This window comes from Pezoporus wallicus, unplaced genomic scaffold (assembly GCF_028554395.1).
Source record: "Pezoporus wallicus isolate ANWC-B61680 ecotype Strahan unplaced genomic scaffold, APGP_CSIRO_Pwel_v1 contig_10187, whole genome shotgun sequence".
NCBI lineage: Eukaryota > Metazoa > Chordata > Aves > Psittaciformes > Psittacidae > Pezoporus > Pezoporus wallicus.
In genome coordinates, this window is record NW_026636878.1 from 48,007 (window position 1) to 66,829 (window position 18,823).

Here is an 18,823-nt window from a genome sequence, read left to right on the forward strand (position 1 = left end):
CCCCCCTGTTGTCTGTGTGGGGACGTGGTGGTGCGGGCCCCGTCTGCAGCCCCGCTGGAGGGTGAGGTGTTCTGTGGGAGCCCCCAAGCCGAGGCTCGTCCCTGTGCCGAGCGCAAGCTCCGGCTGCGTCCAACAGAAGTTAACAGCTTCCAGAGAGAAAACAGCGGTTCTGCAAGGGAAGAGCCCCAAAACATGGTGTAATGGGCCTGTGGAGGTGGAGGTCCCTGCATGTGCTCCATCCCTGGCAGTGCTCAAGGACAGGTTGGACAGAGCCTTGGGTGCCATGGTTTAGCGTGAGGTGTCCCTGCCCATGGCAGGAGGGGTGGAACTTGGTGATCTTAAGGTCCTTTCCAACCCTAACTATTCTGTGGGTCTATGCACAAGGTGAGGTCCCAGTTAACACACAAGAATTGGGATGCTTGTTCAGTTCATGTCTGCACAGGCGTGGGTGCTGGGTGGTAACCCAACAGAGCTGTCACAGCCTCTCCTGTCCGCCAGTTGCACATTTCAAACGGGGAAAAGCAGAGTTTTCCTTACATAAAACAGCCTGTACCTACAGCCATTGGCTCTTGTCTGTTTAAAACCACAGTACTTGTTTCACTGTGGATGTTCTGTGAGCAGGGGTCTCATCTCGGGGTGTGACTTTTAGAGTTACGATGAATCACATTCCTTTAGAACACAGTTATCTTCAGTTTTTATGAGCTTTCCAAAATCAGTTCTGCCTTCCTCATCTTTCTGAAGTGACTTGTCACTCTTCTGGTCCAGATGGTTCACTGGTCGCTCTTCTACCTCTCCTCAAGGTGTGTGAGCTGGTGAGGAAACACCGATTTATCCTGCTACACGCAACTCTAAGCTCAGATTGCAAGGTTCTGCACACATAATCCTTTACAATACCTTAACTTTTTCACTGGTGGATAACGATGGGTGTCGGTGAGGGCTCTTGAGGTCAATGGCCAGACCTACCTTTGAAACAAACAGGCTGTGTGCGTGTTGCAAAGCACACTGAAGAGCAGCTCGCCTCCCCAGGAGCGTAATGAGGCAGGATGACTGCCTTTGCCACCCTCTTATGCCTCGAAGCCTTTGAGCACTGCAGGGTGCGTTGCTCCCTTGTGTTTCCTCACAGGGCAGGGCCTCTGAAGGGAGGTCACAGCAACACCGGGGCTGGACAAACATCAGCAATCTCTCACTCTTGCTAACAGCTTCCTCACCTCTGCTGTGTGCAGGTCACGGTGTCGGGCCAGCGCATGCACCCACCACGGTAAGCACAAGCCTGGTTTTCATGCTGTGCCCTTCTCTTTTTCCCTAGGACTCATCCAGGGAGAGTTGGCGCAAGGCAAAGCTGGGACCTCCTGTTAGTGGCCAGGCCTTGGTGATGAGAAAACACTCGTTCTGGTATGGATACATCCCTCTTACACAGATTTGGGCGTTTCCCATCTGCCCTTTGGAGGCAGCAGTGGCCACAGCTACAGGGAGGAATGGCTCCCTGCAAGCAGGCTGACCACCAAGCACAGCAAAGGCAGTGCAACCAGCAGAGCTGCTTTTGGTTTTCTTAAGACAATTTATTATTTCAATTTTATATAAAAACCTTACAATCAACACTAGACAACTGCTGGCTTCCCAGCCCACATTAGACCCTTTTCCCATGATAAAAAATACAAACAAGCTAAAACAGAATTCAGAATTTCAGTGAAGCCGGTTTGATTTCCGAAAGCGCCTTTCATTGCACAATAATTACACCTGGCATGACACAGCAGGAAATCATCATAATCTGGGATACAGAAAAATAGAAATCTGCCTGTATGTACTGTATCAAATATAAATCCCCCATGTATAGCGCGTGACGGCGCATCTTTGGTCTGCATTTATGCATCACCTCACCCCGCTCCAGCAGAGGCACGGTGCCAGGGCTGCCCCGCTTCTCCAGCACCAGCTTTGTAAGCTGAGCACAGTGGCAGGTTGGTGGTTGTGTCTGGGTAGGGAGCACGAGGTACTTTGGAGAGCATCAGAGAAATCCTATTTCCCCTGTAGCAAAGGGAGGGAGGCAGTGGGAGCCTGTGCCTGCTGGGGAAAGAGGAGCTGACCCTGCTCCACGCAGCCAGGATGGGTAAAGGGCTGGATAGCTCCATGCCCTGCCTGGAGCTGAAGAGGGCAAAAAATAAGGAAGATCCCCAAAAAAAAGCCCTCCCTAGCCCTGGTGACCCTGCGATTCCCCTGTGCCGACTGAGGGGGACGTGGACATCAGGGTGAGGAGTGTTGGAGGCAAAAACCAACATCAGTCCGGTGGGGTGAAATGAGGCAAGCTGCCTAGGCTGGGCGGCTGGCAGCCGGGCCGGGGGTCCTAGTCATCCTCCTCCCCACCGCCGTACAGGTCTGCCAGCTTCTTGAAGCGGTTGCCCCACTCGTTGAGGTAGTCGTAGTCCTGGTCACGGTCGGAGGAGGAGGAGTTGAGGGAACTGAGTGAGGTGGCCTCAGAGCCGCTGCCCTCGTAGTCGAACACCAGCAGGGAGTCATAGGGGGGGGCTGTGGGGTCTGTGTCAGCTGCCTTCAGGTTCTGGGTGAGGAGAGAAGAAGGGTCAGTGCCCATATCCCCTGGGCTGGGGGTACCCCAATGGTGCTGGCATGGATCAGTGTCTTCACCCCCCAAGTCCTGCCTGGAGCACCGCATGGGGCTGGTGCTCACCTCATCGATGAAGTTCCCAATCTCATCGGGGTTTGCAGGACGAGGCCGGTACTGAGGGGCAGCCATCAGCGGGGGGGCCACATCATTGCGGATCACCTCAGGGCGGGCATCCAGGCCCCGGTGCAGCTGACTCAGGTCATAGTCCTGTGTACGGATGGAGGAGGGAGAACATGAGGAGACAATGCTCAAGGGATACCATAGGCACCATTATGAGAAGGACCAAAGGTGTCACAGGGAGCCAGCAGGGCCAGCCCAGCAGTCATCCCACCTGGTCCTCTTCTCCACCACCCTCCTCGTCATAGTGGTAGACATTGTCCCGCATGTCATCCTCAGGTGGGAGCAGCGGCTCCTTCACCACCTTCCTTCTCCTGGCAAAGAGCAGCAGCAGCAGCAGCAGAACTGCGAGCAGGGGCACCACATCAGCATGGCAGGGTGAGCGTGAGCTGTTCCCATCCCCATCCTGTCCCCATCCCACAGTACTCACTGAGCAGTGCCAGGATTCCACCTAGGATGCCCAGGATGGCAGGGACGCCCAGCCCGCTGGCGATATATGCTCGCCGCTCGCAATTCTTGGCTGGCCCTTCGCAGTCACAGACCTGAGCTTTGACCTGTGTCACCTGCGACTTGCTTTGGCCGTCAGTCAGCTTCAGATAGATGCTGTACTCCCCCGGCTCCAGCTCCTTCATCAGCTTCAGCACCAGCTGGTCTGGCAGCAGAGAGAGCAGATGGGCTCAGAGGTGCACCCTCGCTCCTTGGTTTGGGGACACTCTTGGCACTAGTGCAGTCCCCCACCACAAAGGGCAACACCAGCTGTGCTTGGGAGGGAGCACAGAAAGCCAAGGGGGCCTGGCATGGGCCCTTGCTCATCGTCACCCTGCCACCCCACACCGAGAGCAGATGGCCAGGCCAGAGCAGGCAGCACCTACCTTGTCCTTTTGGTGTGACGGTCCAGTTGGTGCCAGAGCCGTGCTCCAGCACTGCCTCAAAAGGGTAGGTGTTGGGCGGCAGGTCCTTGTCGATGATGGTCAGGGTCTGATCCTCAGGCTGTCGGTTGCAGACATCGAAGAGCCGGGGCTCTGGCATGGGACCATTGTCGTTCACGTCCTGGAGAAGGAGGAGGAGCGTCCCCGTGCCAGTGGCATCCGGTGACCCTACAGTGGTAACCTGGGGGTTAGTGTGGCACCTGGGGAGGTGGTCCTAGCCCAGTCCCTGCCCCAGGAGCTGTGGTAGGACACAGGTGGGTGGCAGCAGCCCCTTCCCAAAGGGCAAGGCAGGCTGCTCCTCACCATTGTCCACAGCCAGGACGATGGCCTTGTAGGTGCTGTTAATGGCGTGCACCGACTCCCGGTCCAGCGGCTGGGCTGCAGTGACAATGCCATTCTCAGGGTCGATGGCAAGCCACCCCGCAGGGTCACTGCCCATGCGGTACCTAGGGCAAGAAGAGGACAATGGGGAGGATGCTGTGAAGGGGAGGAAGGGGTGCATGGCACAGTGGGTACAGTGCAGCCTCTCGGGCACTGCAGCACGGCTCCTGCCACCAACCTTCCTATACTCACGTGATTTTCTGTCTCTGATCCTTGTCAGGGTCCTGGGCCGTGTAGGAGGTGACCTGGTGCCCCACCGGCAGGTCCTCCATCACCTCCACTCTCTTGACCGGGGGCACAAAGACAGGGGCTTCATTCACATCCCCAACCGTCACCAGGACTGTGGCAGAGGAGAGTGGCAGGGACACGGTGAAGGGGACGGCGTTTTCCACTGTCACCACGAGGTTGTACTGGCTCCTGGTCTCGTAATCCAGGCCCTGGTGGGGAGCAGCAGGAGAGAGGAGCTGGGCAGCGCTGACAAAGAGGCAGCTGTCATTGAGGTGGCTGCACGACAGCACAACCCACCTTGGCTGTTTTCAGGATGCCATCGTTGGTTCTGGGGTCGGTGGTGATGCTGAATTCGCCATCCTGGTTCCCAGTCTTGATCTTGTAGACAGCTTGCCAGGCCGGGGAGCCTGGCATGTCCCGGTCCGTCACATGCAGCCGTGTCACCACCACCCCCACCTCATTCTCATTCACCGTTCCCTGGTACTGCAAAAGAGGCAATGGGGAGGGTCAGCTCCATGGTCCCAGACACCCTGAGGAAAATGGACTTGTATCAAGACGGCCCAGGGAGGGCAGTGGCTCATGGGAGCCAGCTCAGGTACCATGGTGGGGTCAAAGACAGGAGCATTGTCATTGGCATCTGTGACTTCCACGATGGCGGTGGCAGTGTTGGTCAAGCCATTGCCCTCCTGGTCTGCAGCTTGGATGATCAGCGTGTAGTTGGGAGTAGTCTGCAAGCCAAAATCACCATGGTTAGGGCAGGGATGGGGTCTGGTACGTCCCCCTCTTCCAGGGGCATTGGCTACTGCTCTTCCACCCTTCTCCAGCCACCATGTTCACCGCCAACACAGACACTTGTTGATGTCCCCTCTGCCCACCCAAAGGGCTGGCAGTCCACCACTCCTGGGGCTCAGCAGAGACAGGGACACCTGTAACATCCCTACTGCAGATCCCAATGAGCTTTTGGGGCTGCAGAAACCCCTAGAGCAGGGGAAGTGCCCTAGGGATGGCAAGTCCCCAGAACAGCCAGACCCAGGATTTCCAGCACACCCAAGTCCCTGCAGCAAGTCCTATCACTGAGCTGCTGCACTGTCCCCTGGGATGCAGCAAGGGTTCTTACCTCCCGGTCCAGCCCTGTGCCAATGACACTGATGATGCCCCTCTCTGGGTCGATGGTGAACATCTGCTGCGCACTCTTGGGCTCCTCGCTGAGGATGGAGTAGCCAATGATGCCGTTGTTCACATTGATCGCATCATCTGCATCCGTGGCATTCACGGTCATCACAGATGTGCCTGGACACAGGGACAAGCAGGAGAGAGATTATTCATGGCACAAAAGCCAGTGGATATCATTACATGGTCCCACAGCCACGGGGTCACCATCTTGCCAGCCCCCACGTACCTGGCTTTGCGTTCTCCTCGATGTAGCCAATGAAGACTTGCTTGGTGAAGACGGGCCGGTTGTCGTTCTGGTCCGTCACGGTGATGATGATCTCCATGGGGTCCTCCACAGGCTGCCCGTTGGCTGACACGGCATGGGAGAAGAGCTGCGAGGGCACCGTCAGCTGCGCGCGGCCCCGGGACCGTCCCGTCCCCCCCATCCTGGCCCCCCACTCACGATGTATTTGTCGATCTCCTCCCGGTCCAGCGGCTTCGTCACTTCCAGCCACCCCGTCTCCCGCTCGATGGTGAAGACCCCCACGGGGGGGTGTCCGCCCCCTGCCCCGTGATGCTGTAGAAAACCTTGGTCTCCCTGTCCTTGTTGGATTTGATCTGGTGACGAGGCAGAGCGCGTTTAGAGGAGTCCCCGCACCACGGGCCCCCCCTCCGCACCCCGTGCCCCATCCCTACGGGGCCACGTACCTGCACCAGCTTCTTGGGGAAGGGCCCCCGCTCGTTCTCGGGGCAGTTGATGGGAGGGATGACCCAGTCCCTCTTCTGCCGACGGAGCCCGTGGCTGGGCTTGGGGAAGGTCAGCACATCGGTTGCAGTGTCCTGTGGGGAGAGCGTCTAAGCTCTGTGCCAGCACCTTGCCAAGCCTCTGCATGCTCTGCTCTGGGGAGAGGGCCTTTGCTGACCCCAAGAGAGGGGGTGCGCTTTACCTCTCGCTGCTCCCGGTCATGGTGGCCACGGTGTTGGTGCCACCGCCTGCGCAGGGTCACTCTGGCTGAGTGCTTCTTGCCTGTAGCATCCCACGTGTGGACAGAGAAACTGATCTCCTGCCGCCGGAGCTGCAGGGGCCGGGTGGCAGAGACGACGCCATCCCTGCTCACCTTGAAGCGTGTGTCGTCTGAGAGGTAGGGGGCACGCCGCTGCTCGCCGCAGTCCCCAAAGCTCACTGCGGACAGGGAGAGCGGGTGGGCATGGGGCTCCTGATGCTGCCCCGGGGAGCTGCTGAGGGCAGGGGCAGAGCCAGAGGGCACATGATAGTGTGAGACAGGCACACGCTACACAGCCACGGCACAGAGACCCGGGGGGACCATGGGGTAGCAGGCGTGGCAGGGGTGTATTGTGCTGCGTGTTCTGCCAGCATCCTGTCCTGGGCATGTTGTGTGGCACAGTACGTGGGGCATCCCTGCTATGGGTGCAGCACGACTGGCTGTACCGTTGGATCCCTGCCAGCCCATGACAACAGGCAGATGGCATGCAGGACAGAGCGCCCCTACCTATAGCACCGTGCACTGCACATCCCCACGCTTCACTCATCTACGCCATGTGGCACGACCCCATGCCTGGTGCATCCCTGCGGTGCAGCATGTCCCCGGTGTGGCATGTCACCCACGCTGTGCCCTGAGCTGCTGCTACCTCTTCTTTTCAAATAAAATCGGGGGCAGCACCCACTCACTCGCAGTGACACCCAGTGCCCTGAAACCCAGCACCCCGGCACCCATCACCCTGGCACCCATCAGTCCAGCAGCAGGGCTCTAGGGGCTGCCAGTGCTGACCCACAGGATTCTGCACATTGGTGAGTTATGGTGCCTCAGTGCCTGGGGACACATAAGGGTCCCTGGGCCCTGCATGGCCATGGACCATGGCCACGTGTCTGCAGCAGGGACAGCTCAGACTGCAACCCCCTGCACGAGGGGGACATTAATCTGTGCGGCAGGAAGGTGCCAGCCCCAGTGCACCAGTGGCACAGAGCAGCAGCGGAGGCACCCAACCTGCCCAGACACCCTTTGGTGCCTCCAACACCTCTGATGGGGGTCCCCAGGGACAGCAGCACCCACCACAGGCCAAGGCAGGCACTGTCCTGACATCACCAGCTTGGCACCCTGTTCGGGCACAGTACAGACCAGGACCAGTACATGGGGTCTGCAGCCAGTCCATGGGGAGGTTCTGGCCACGCCTGGGCCATCAGCAGTATCACATGAGCTGGGGCCTTGCTGCTGGAGCTCCTGAACAAACACCCTTTGTCTGGGAGAGGGTTTGTTTGAGCCAGCAGCAAGGACCAGAGCCCCCACTGGTGCGGCCACAATCGGCCCCGGTGTGACCCACACCACGCAGAGACGGAGGTGGGGTGGGACACGGCGCAGCACGCCCGAGCACAGCACGAGGCCAGCCCGAGGGCTTACATCAGCCCACATGGAGCCGGGAAATCAGAGATGGGATGGAGGCGGGTGGGGAGTGATCACCGAGCCCTGGGCTGGGGGCTGAGCCACACGGTGCCCCCAACCCAGCCTAGGAGGACTGGGTGCTGCCAGCCCAGCCTGGCCCCATGGCAGGACCCCCGGCAAAGGCTGTGGGACCGGTGCTGCCGGCTAGGCAGGAACGTGCCGGGGCAGGCCGGGTGCTGCCGCAGCACAGGTTGTTGGCAGCACGGGGGGAGGAACCCCAGCACCCATGGGTGCAGGCACAGGGCTTGGTGCCTGTGAGCTGCGCCGTGCTGTGTGGGAGCAGTGAATGCTCAGCCTCGAGCCCCACATTGGGAGCAATGAGTTCTCAGTGCTCAGCCCTGCACCAGGTGGGTGCAGTGAGTTCTGTGTGCTCAGCACCCGCTCCCCCTCTTCCCACTTCCCACCCGGACACGTACAACCTGTTTTTCCAGCTCTTCAGTTGAAGGAAACCTGTCCTCAGCCCTTCCCTCCCCGGGGCCCCCTCTCCTCGTTGGGAATGGTGGGGAGAGTGGTGAGGAGAGCTGGGAGGGGTGCTTCAGGGGGATCCCCCCTTCCAAGTCCCCTAGGTGGGACAGCCAAGCCCCGTGCTGACCAGGACAGGAGGATGAGACCCCACCGAGCATGGGGAGCAGTGCAGTCCCCACCCCACGTCCCACAGCGTGTCACCAGGGCTGGGCACAGCCTGACTCACCCTTTGCACAAGCGCTGACTGGGAGGGAGCCGACAGCGGGGGGGGGGGGGGGGCCTCACGTCACCCGGCGGGAGCTGGGGTGAAGGTGCTGGCACCCACTGACGTCACCCCAGTTTCACCCTGACTTCAGACTTTCGAGGGTCTCCCACCTGGGGCTGACATGGGAACGTCCCAGCCCCACCATGTGGCTGCCCCAGAGACCCCCTTCCCCACCCATCAAATACAGCCATAGGGTCCCCATCGGCCCCCGCGCAGATGTTTGCTTCCCCAGCCCAAGCCTGTCCAGACCTGTTGGAGTGAAAACACCGAAACACCACGCTCAACTCATCAAGCTAATTACAGGCCGCCTCATCGGCTGCCCTCACAGCAGCCAGACTCTGGAGCGTTGCATGGCGTGTGGGGTGGCATTGCTAAGCTCCCACCATGCCTCCCACCATGGCCAGGCATTACCCAGCTGGACCATGGCCCATCCAGGCAGACATCCCCTTCGCTCCTCCCACACTCTCTGTCTCCAGCCAGGACCTGAAACTGGAAGTTCTGAGATGGGGAATTTCCAGCAGGTCCTGGCTTCTAGAGACCAGCCCTGACGCCAAGGCCATGGGGCTGCCCGTCACCCTGGTACCGGGCACAGGCTGCTTGAGCTTCGTTAATGATCAGTCACAAAGCTAACAAAAGGCAATTCCGGCTGTGTGGGGCAGGGTTCAGCTCCTGGCTGCACACTGCAACCAAGCAAAGCCCTTCTGGAACCAGGGGTGCGTTTGGAAGCCCCCGAAACCATTCATAAGCACAGATAGTGATGGCCCGAACACTGCTCTGGGAGCCTGCAACCCCCATCCACTGCGCAGCCCCCCGGCACTCATGGATCGGGGCTGGGGATGTGCAGGATACACAAGGTGGGTCCCCAACACCCGCTTCCCCTGGCACGCATTTCCCTGGCGCCTCCCCGCATGCCGAGCGCCAGCAGCACCGGGCTTAGTGCGTTCACCCCATGAGCCCCGGGACTCCGCGGCCGAGGCAGGACGGGCGCCGTCGAGGCCCCACGGCCCGGCTGCCGGGCACCGACAGGTCTGCACCGCCTGAGTCAGCGCCGGCGCACCCCGGGGAGAGGCCCCCGCGGACCCCGCCGTGGCGGCGGCGGTGGCAGCACCGGCACCGCGGGCCCTCGCACGGGCACACACAGCCGCGGCTCCGTCCCGGCGCTATGTGCGGCGGTGTGCAGCAAGCCTGTCCCCGCCGTCCGTGGCACCGTCCCCACAGCGCCGTCCCCATACCCACTCACGGAGCCAGGCAGTGAGTGTCCCCATTGTCACCGCCGCACTCCCCGGGCACACTTCTTACCCCATTGCCAACCCTCTACGACGGACCCAGCGCGCCCCAGGGCTCCAACCCCGTCCCCACAGCCACCCCTGTGCTACGCACCCAGCCCGTCCCCTCAGCCCCCGCCTTACCTCGCCCCAGCGCCCGTCCCGCCGCCACGCTGTCCCGCGGCACGGTGAGGGCAAAGGTGCCCGCGGTGAAGCCGGGCTCGCAGGCCGGTGCCCGCTCGCACAGCCGGTGGCCAACCTGCCCGGAGAGAGCCGTCAGGTCCGGACAGGGTCCCGCCGCCCCGGGCAGGGTCCCACGGTCCCGTTCCTCACCTGGAGCAGGAGCAGGAGGAAACAGACTGGGGCCGCGCAGCCCCCCCGCCGCCCCATAGCTGGGTGCCGCTGCGCTGCCGGAGCGACAGATGCGTCCAGCGCAGAGCCGCAGGTGAATCCGGTCCTGCCGCGCACTGCCCGCCTTTGCCCCCACACAACGACGGGGAACCGCCCCGACCCGCCCCGTCCCGTCCCGTCCCGAGGGAGGCGGTGCCGTCCGCCCCCGGCACCCCAGAGCCTCCGCCCCAGCTGCGCAGTCGACGGGAGCACCGCGGGTGCCAGCCCAGGGCCGTGGTCGGGCGGGACGGGCAGGATGCCCATGGGACCCCTACCAGCCCCTGTGACCCCCAGTAGAGCAGCAAAGGCCTTGGTCCCACCGATCAGTGCAGTTATTCCCTGTAGCCCCGTGGCCAGCAAAGTCAGGGTTCCGCCAGGGCAGCGGGGCCAGGAGAGTGACAAAGAGATGTTGGAGTGAGCCCAGAGGAGGCCACGGAGATGCTGCGAGGGCTGGAGCAGCTCTGCTCTGGAGCCAGGCTGAGAGAGCTGGGCTGGGGCAGCCTGGAGAAGAGAAGGCTCCTGAAGGGGAGACCTGAGAGCAGCTCCAGTGCCTGAAGGGGCTGCAGGAAACCTGGAGAGGGGCTTGGGACAAGGGATGTAGGGACAGGCCAAGGGGAATGGCTTTAACCTGCCAGAGGGGAGACTGAGATGAGCTCTTAGGCAGAAGCTCTTCCCTGTGAGGGCGCTGAGGCGCTGGCACAGGGTGCCCAGAGAAGCTGTGGCTGCCCCATCCCTGGAAGTGTTCAAGGCCAGGTTGGACACAGGGGCTTGGAGCAAGCTGCTCCAGTGGAAGGGGTCCCTGCCCGTGGCAGGGGTTGGAGCTGGAGGAGCTTTTAAGTCCCTGCAAACGCAAACCAGGCTGTGACTGTGATTTGGCACTGTGGATGCTCAGTGCCATCAGTGCTGCTGCCACAGGCATGGGGTGCCCTGCCTGCACTCACCTGCACAAACACTGCACCCTGTGGGGAAAAGGTGTTGGGGGAACCCGCTGTGTGGGAGGGACCACGGGCAAAGCCCCTCCACCACGGGTGACACTGCAGCCATGCCTGAGGGTACCGTGCTGGGGCTGGGAGCAGCCAGACACTGCTGTGGGGAGAAGAATGGGGCTGGGAGGCTGCAGTGGGGCTAGGTCAGCAGCATCCCCAGGGCACAAAGGCATGCAGAGGCTGTAGCATCTAAAAAAACCACCACATCCTTTATTAAAAGTTACACCAGTACCCGCTCACCTCGTCCGTATCATCACACTACTTTTATTTCATACATTTACAAAAAAATAACCAATACAGGAGAGGAAGGTGAAGGGGCTGCCACTGAGGCAGGGGCACAGCAGGAGGGGGCAGCCCCAAGGCACAAGGGCAATGGTAAGGCATGGGGTGGGGGGGCAGTAGGGGTCCTAGTCATCCTCCTCCCCACCGCCGTACAGGTCTGCCAGCTTCTTGAAGCGGTTGCCCCACTCGTTGAGGTAGTCGTAGTCCTGGTCACGGTCGGAGGAGGAGGAGTTGAGGGAACTGAGTGAGGTGGCCTCAGAGCCGCTGCCCTCGTAGTCGAACACCAGCAGGGAGTCATAGGGGGGGGCTGTGGGGTCTGTGTCAGCTGCCTTCAGGTTCTGGGTGAGGAGAGAAGAAGGGTCAGTGCCCATATCCCCTGGGCTGGGGGTACCCCGATGGTGCCAAACCACTTCATCATCCCCCCCCCCGCCCAGGTCCCAGGGCTGGGGCTCACCTCGTCGATGAAGGTGCCGATGTCGTCGGGGTTGGCAGGACGGGGCCGGTACTGGGGGGCTGGCAGAAGAGTGGGGGCCACGTCATTGCGGAGCAGCACCTCGGGGCGGGCGTCCAGGCCTCGGTGCAGCTGCCGCAGGTCATAGTCCTGTGGGGACACAGACAGGATGGAGAGGGACAGGAGAGGGTCAGGCTGCCTGCACTGACACCGGTCCCCCCTGTCCGCCCCCAGCACACACACCTGATCCTCCTCCCCGCCGCCCTCCTCCCCATAGTAGAAGATGTTGTCCCGTGTGTCGTCCTCAGGCAGCAGCAGCGGCTCCTTCACCACCTTCCTCCTCCTCACGAAGAGCAGCAGCAGCAGCAGGATGACTGGGAGGGAGCAGCAGAGTCAGTGGGGACATCTCCCCCACCACCCTACGGTAGGTGCAGCCCCGCAGCCCCCCCAGACTCACGCAGCAAGGCCAGGAGAGCGCCCAGGGCAGCCAGGACAAAGGGCAGGCTGGTGGCAGCCTGTGTTCTCTGGGGGCAGCTCTGCGTCGGCCCCTCGCAGTCGCAGACGCGCGCAGTGACCACGGTGAGCTGGGCTTTGCCCGGCTGGTCGAGCAGCCGCAGGTACACGCTGTAGACATCCGGCTGCAGTGGTGCCACCAGCAGCAGGGTGACCGTGTCACCTGCGTGGAGATGGGTGTCTCATGGGGGGGACACACCGGTCACAGCACCGCCTGCCCCTCACCGAGCACCCCCCTGGCGTTACCGTCATCACCGACCGCCACGTCCCAGCTGTCCCCGGAGCCGTGGATGAGCTCGGCGCGAAAGGGGCCGGTGTTGGGGGCCAGGTCCCTGTCGGTGACGGTGAGCACGTGCGGTTGGGGGCTGCGGTTGCAGACGGTGATGTCCCGGGGCTCAGCCTCGGGGCCGTTGTCGTTCACGTCAAGCAGGGTGAGGAGCAAGGTGCCCGTGCCCGTGGCAGGTGGGGAGCCTGTGGCGAGGAGCAACGCTGGAGGGGGGGATCCCCAATACTGGCACCCTCACGGGGATGGGGATGCCCTGAACAACAGTGGGGACAGGCAGCCCCCAGCACAGCTCCATGCCGGAGCCAGGATGCCTGGTGATGGCAGCATGTGTCCCTCACGAGGAGGAGGGAGAACAAGGGCCCCTTTCACAGCCTCACCATCGTCCACGGCCAGCAGCACAGCAGTGTAGGTGCTGTTCTTGACAAAGGGGGACTCGCGGTCTAGGTGGCCCTGTGCCGTCACGAGGCCGGTCTCGGGGTGCACGGCCAGCCAGCCCGCGGGGTCGTGCCCCACCAGGTACCTGAGGGGCAGAGGGGAGCTGGTGGCACTGCAGGGGACAGCGGGGACCCCTTCTAGACCCTGACCCCAACCCCGGCCCCGCTCACTTGATCCTCTGCCCCTGCGCCTTGTCAGGGTCCTGGGCCGTGCAGGAGGCGAGGGTCTGCCCTGGTGGCACATCCTCTGGCACCCGTGCGAGCTGCACCGGCGGCTCGAACACAGGAGCCTCATTGACATCCTCCACATTGACCATCACCGTGGCGGTGGCCACTGGCAGCTTCACTGCGAAGGGGCCCTCATTGGTCACGGCCACGTGGAGCACAAACTGTTTCTTGGCCTCGTAATCCAGACCCTGTGAGAGAAGAGAGGCCGGGCAGTTCCCTGCTGCGGGCAGCAGTGGGGGACATGGGGACACAAGCACACACCTTGGCAGTGCGCAGGATGCCCTCGTTGCTGGTGGGGTCGGTGGTGATGGCAAAGGCGCCTCCCTCGTTGCCACGCAGGATGGAGTATACGGCTCGCCACGCCGCCGTGCCCGGCTCATCCAGATCAGTGGTCACCAGACGGACCACCTCCTGCCCGGCCTCATTCTCCGGCACAGCCGCCTCGTACTGCAGGTCAGGGGCAGCGTCAGTGCCACAGAGCGGTGGGCACCGAGACAGTGCTCCCATGAGGGGTATGGGCCCGATGTTACCATTTTGGGGTCGAACTCAGGGGCATTGTCATTGACATCCGCGATCTCGATCACCGCCAGTGCCGTCGTGGTCAGCCCCTCGCCGTCCAGGTCGGCCGCCTGCACGGTCAGGGTGTACTCCCGCACACGCTGCAGTGGGTGGACAGATGGACAGACACTGTGAGCCCTGCCTGGGGCTGGAGATGCCCACCCTGTGATGCTGCAGAGCTCACCTCCCGGTCCAGGCCGCTGGCGATGACTCTCAGGGTGCCGGTGGCCCGGTTGACAGTGAACATGTGGGGATGGGGCTCCCGCGGCTCCTGGCTGAGGATGGAGTAGGCAATGACACCGTTGTAGGTCTCCACTGCATCGTCCGCATCCGTGGCGGTCACCTGCATCACGGAGGTGCCTGGGAACAAGGGTGTCGAGTGAGTGGGATGAGTGATGGGTCTAAACTGAAACAGAGGAAGTTCAGGTTGGAAATAAGGCAGAAGCTCTTCCCTGTGAGGGTGCTGAGGCGCTGGCACAGGGTGCCCAGAGAAGCTGTGGCTGCCCCATCCCTGGTGGTGTTCAAGGCCAGGCTGGACAGAGCCTTGGGGGACACAGTCCAGTGTGAGGCATCCCTGCCCATGTCAGGGGTTGGAACTGGGTGATCTTTAGGTCCTTCCTGCCCACACCTTTCTGTGATTCTATGATGGTTCCAGAGCATTCCCCACGGGATGTGGCTGGCAGGAGGCAGAGCTTCCACACGGCACAGGATCCCTACCTGGCAAAGCACCTTCCAGCACTGAGCCCCTGAAGACCTCCTGAGTGAACTGGGGCTTGTTGTCGTTCTGGTCCGTCACCGTGACGATGATCTCCATTGGCTCCTCCACCGGTTTGCCGTTCTCAGACACAGCATGGGAGAAGAGCTGTGGGCAGTGGGGTGAGTGCAGGGAGCAGCGTGGCCCCAGACCCCCAGCGTCCCCCGGCAGGGACCTACGTGGTACTTGTCGATGTGCTCCCGGTCCAGCGGCTGCGTCACCTTCATCCAGCCCGACTCCTTCTCTATGGTGAAGATGCCCTCGGGGGGGGCATCCGCCCCCTGCCCCGTGATGCTGTAGAAGATCTTGGTGTCTCTGTCCCGGTTGGATTTGATCTTCGAGGAGATGTGAGGAGGCTCAGTACCCCCCACCCTCGCTGCCAGACCCGATGTAGCTGTGATGGACCCCTCCCTAGCACCCAGAAGCCCTCTATACCTGAACCAGTTTTTTGGGGAAGGGGCCCCTCTCATTCTCAGGAACCTTGATGGGGGGGATCACCCAGTCCCTCTTCTGCCTCCTGGGAGCACTGCGAGCCCCGAGGAACTGCAAGATGGAGGGAGGAAGATGAAGGTGCATTCAGATGGGGGGGCAGAGGGTGGGGAACAGCCAGGCATTACCTGGGGCGAGCGCCTGTTCCACACGGGAACTGCAGCAGGGTCTGGCTGGACGGCAGCATCCCGGGGGGGAGCAGTGAGCACCCTGCCCACCCCCAGCAGCTGCATGGGGCCCCTGTCCTCCTGCGCCCCAACATCAGGTTCCTTGGTCCCGTACGGCCCCACGCAGCCTCCACAGCTCGCTGGAAGAGAGCAGGGGTCACGGTGGCCGGGGGGGGGGGGAAGCCTGTCCCTCAGCCCCAGGACCCCGTGTGTGTCCCCCAGCATCCGCCGTGCTCCCCCCAGCCCCCCGAAGCGGCTCAGCCGGATCAGGCAGGGGATGCCGGGAGCGCGGCGCAGGTTTCGGTGAGGTTTCGGCTTTGTTTTGTAGATGACGGGAAATTCCTGGGCAGGCAGAGCCCTGCCCAGCTCCCCCCTCCACCCTGTGTCACCCCCTCGGGGCTCCCAGCCCTCCATGGCCAGGAACAAGGGGCACAGCTCGCCCCCAACCACCCCATTTCCATCCCCCCCCATCAGGCTGCATCCCCGGTGCTGGATACAGCCCAGCACCTGCACCGAGGCCGGAGGCAGGATTAGGGGATTAGCAGAGCTAAACCAGCTCCGGAGGCTGAGCGGCTGGGAGGGGATGGAGAGCAGGGCGGGGGGGGGGGGCTGAGGGGCAAGGAGAGCTGTGCCCCACGGCTGCCCCACACCGGGGCGAGGAGCGAGCCCCGGGGACACGGTGGGGCCCCTCGCAGCAGCCGTGCCCGGAGGGCAGCGCTCTGGGCTCCTCCCTGACGCGACGGCTGCCATAATGGGGCAGGAAGGGCCACAGACACCCCGGGCAGCGGGACTGGGGTATGAGGAGCCCCGGTCCCCAGTTATGACAGAGGTTGGTGCCACAGAGGGGTCGGGGCCTGCAGCCTTGTTCCTGCCCCCCTCGGGGGTCTGGACCTCACCGTGCGCTCGGGGTCCCTTCATGCAGAGCCCGCATGGCACCGTGTCCCCTCTACATAGTAGTGGAGCCGGACGGCCGGTGCCTGGGGCACGTCCTGCCCACAGAGGGGTTTCACCAAGGTGCAGCGGGACCCCAGCCCCTGCCCCATCCCAGCCCCGCTCCCGGCAGGAGCTTGGCTGAAGGGAGCGGGATGCGGTGTCCACGCCAGGAGAAGCTCAGGGCCAATCCCTCCCTGGCACGGCGGGAGCAGTTACCGCCAGGGAGGGCTTTAAGTGCTCCGCAGCCATTAGGCGAGGAGGACTTTGAGTGCTCCGCTGGCTCCGATCGCGGTTCCAGAGCAGCCCCGCTCCCCCGGGATGCTGAAGCGGCCAAACAGGCCCAGGCAACGCGCCAAAGGCCGGCGGCTCTGAGCCCCTGCCCAGCCTCGGGCCGGCCGGACCCTGCAGGCCACGGTGCCCACTCCTGCCCGCGGACGCAGACGGGCGGCCCCGGGGCACCCATCCTCATCGCCAACCCGGCGCCGGGCGCTCACCCTGCGGGGACCCGGCCCTGCCCGGCGGGTGCCCCGCAGCTGCACCAGAAGGGCCCAGCGCTGGCATCAGCCGCGGTGGGGCCAGACGCGCTGACGGGGCACCGCCAGCCCCACGGCTCAGCCCCGCACCACGGGGACCCCCGGCGGTCACACGCCCTGGGCAGCACCGATACTCTCCCGAGAAGCACCGACCCCGTAGCCTGGGGCTCGCAGCCGGCCCCAGTGCCGGCCTCACAAGCCGAGGGCCCTGCGGGACCGACACAGCAGCGAGGTGGGGCCCCGCTGCACCCCCGCCCCTACGCGGTCCGAACCCGGGCCTCGAAGTCCCGATCCCGGCCCCGCTGCCGCTCATCCCGGGGTCCAGGTGGAGCCGTGCCCCGACGGCGCCGCTTACCTGGTGCCTGGAGCTGCCCGCGGCGCAGCCCCGGGGGGACGCACGGCGGGGCCGCCGGCAGGAGCGGCGGGAGGAGGAAGAGGAGGATGATGAAGAGCGGGCAGAGTCCGGAGCACGGCTCCCGCATGGCCCGTCCGCTGCAGCCGCCGCCGCTCCGATCTCCGCCCACCGCGTCCCGCCCCGCCCGCTGCAACGCGCCCCTCCAGGTGAGGCGGCGGCCGCGCAGGTACCGCCCCGCCCGGCCCCGGCCCGCCCCGTGCACCCCTCCCCGGTGCCTCTGTGCCCCCCATCGCCGCTGTGCCCCGGAACCTCCGCCAGCCCCGCCGGCCCCGCCCCGGCATCCCGGTACCTTCCAGCTACCGCCGAGCGCTCCCGTTACCTCCCCGGTACCCCCGGGCACTGTCGGCCGCTGCCCCCGCAAATCCCCCCGGCCCCAGTGCGGCTCTTGGGACCCCCCCCCCCCCCCCTCCCGGAACCTCGGCACCCTGCGGCGGGGTCTCTCCCACTCTGCGGGGGGATCAGGGTGCTTACCCCGCCGCTGCGGGGGTCCCGTCGGGCACGCGCTGCAGCGTTGTCCTCTCCCCTCACCTCGGGGTGCCTCGAGCACCGCCGAGGGTCGGGTCCGAGGGTCCAGAGGCGTCCTCAGCACCCTGCGAGGGGGCTCAGAACCTCGGGCGCTTTTGGGTGCCCCGAGTGAAGTGGGATCCCGATGGAACCATGTGTGCAGCCATGTGTGCGCTGGCAGCCCCTAGAGCCCTGCTGCTGGACTGATGGGTGCCAGGGTGATGGGTGCCGGGGTGCTGGGTTTCAGGGCACTGGGTGTCACTGCGAGTGAGTGGGTGCTGCCCCCGATTTTATTTGAAAAGAAGAGGTAGCAGCAGCTCAGGGCACAGCGTGGGTGACATGCCACACCGGGGACATGCTGCACCGCAGGGATGCACCAGGCATGGGGTCGTGCCACATGGCGTAGATGAGTGAAGCGTGGGGATGTGCAGTGCACGGTGCTATAGGTAGGGGCGCTCTGTCCTGCATGCCATCTGCCTGTTGTCATGGGCTGGCAGGGATCCAACGGTACAGCCAGTCGTGCTGCACCCATAGCAGGGATGCCCCACGTACTGTGCCACACAACATGCCCAGGACAGGATGCTGGCAGAACACGCAGCACAATACACCCCTGCCACGCCTGCTACCCCATGGTCCCCCCGGGTCTCTGTGCCGTGGCTGTGTAGCGTGTGCCTGTCTCACACTATCATGTGCCCTCTGGCTCTGCCCCTGCCCTCAGCAGCTCCCCGGGGCAGCATCAGGAGCCCCATGCCCACCCGCTCTCCCTGTCCGCAGTGAGCTTTGGGGACTGCGGCGAGCAGCGGCGTGCCCCCTACCTCTCAGACGACACACGCTTCAAGGTGAGCAGGGATGGCGTCGTCTCTGCCACCCGGCCCCTGCAGCTCCGGCGGCAGGAGATCAGTTTCTCTGTCCACACGTGGGATGCTACAGGCAAGAAGCACTCAGCCAGAGTGACCCTGCGCAGGCGGTGGCACCAACACCGTGGCCACCATGACCGGGAGCAGCGAGAGGTAAAGCGCACC

General features: G+C 63.5%; 2 protein-coding genes across 2 annotated transcripts; both read right to left on the reverse strand.

The window, feature by feature from the left end:
* Positions 1 to 1,538: 1,538 nt before the first annotated feature.
* Positions 1,539 to 10,279, reverse strand: LOC130595337 (cadherin-1-like). The gene is given in 17 exon segments (XM_057401957.1): positions 1,539 to 2,551; positions 2,681 to 2,824; positions 2,949 to 3,079; positions 3,165 to 3,386; positions 3,607 to 3,831; positions 3,967 to 4,109; positions 4,237 to 4,481; positions 4,570 to 4,755; positions 4,872 to 5,000; positions 5,390 to 5,562; positions 5,672 to 5,816; positions 5,888 to 5,976; positions 5,979 to 6,042; positions 6,133 to 6,264; positions 6,372 to 6,607; positions 10,023 to 10,137; positions 10,212 to 10,279. Coding segments are annotated over 17 exon segments (2,649 nt in total). The 5' UTR covers positions 10,269 to 10,279; the 3' UTR covers positions 1,539 to 2,338.
* Positions 10,280 to 11,442: 1,163 nt separating this feature from the next.
* CDH3 (cadherin 3) lies at positions 11,443 to 17,411 on the reverse strand. The gene is given in 15 exon segments (XM_057401958.1): positions 11,443 to 11,874; positions 11,991 to 12,137; positions 12,231 to 12,361; positions 12,445 to 12,663; positions 12,747 to 12,971; positions 13,164 to 13,306; positions 13,392 to 13,639; positions 13,641 to 13,895; positions 13,979 to 14,107; positions 14,191 to 14,366; positions 14,724 to 14,868; positions 14,940 to 15,095; positions 15,196 to 15,303; positions 15,378 to 15,556; positions 17,238 to 17,411. Coding segments are annotated over 15 exon segments (2,601 nt in total). The 5' UTR covers positions 17,365 to 17,411; the 3' UTR covers positions 11,443 to 11,661.
* Between the last annotated feature and the right edge of the window lie 1,412 nt (positions 17,412 to 18,823).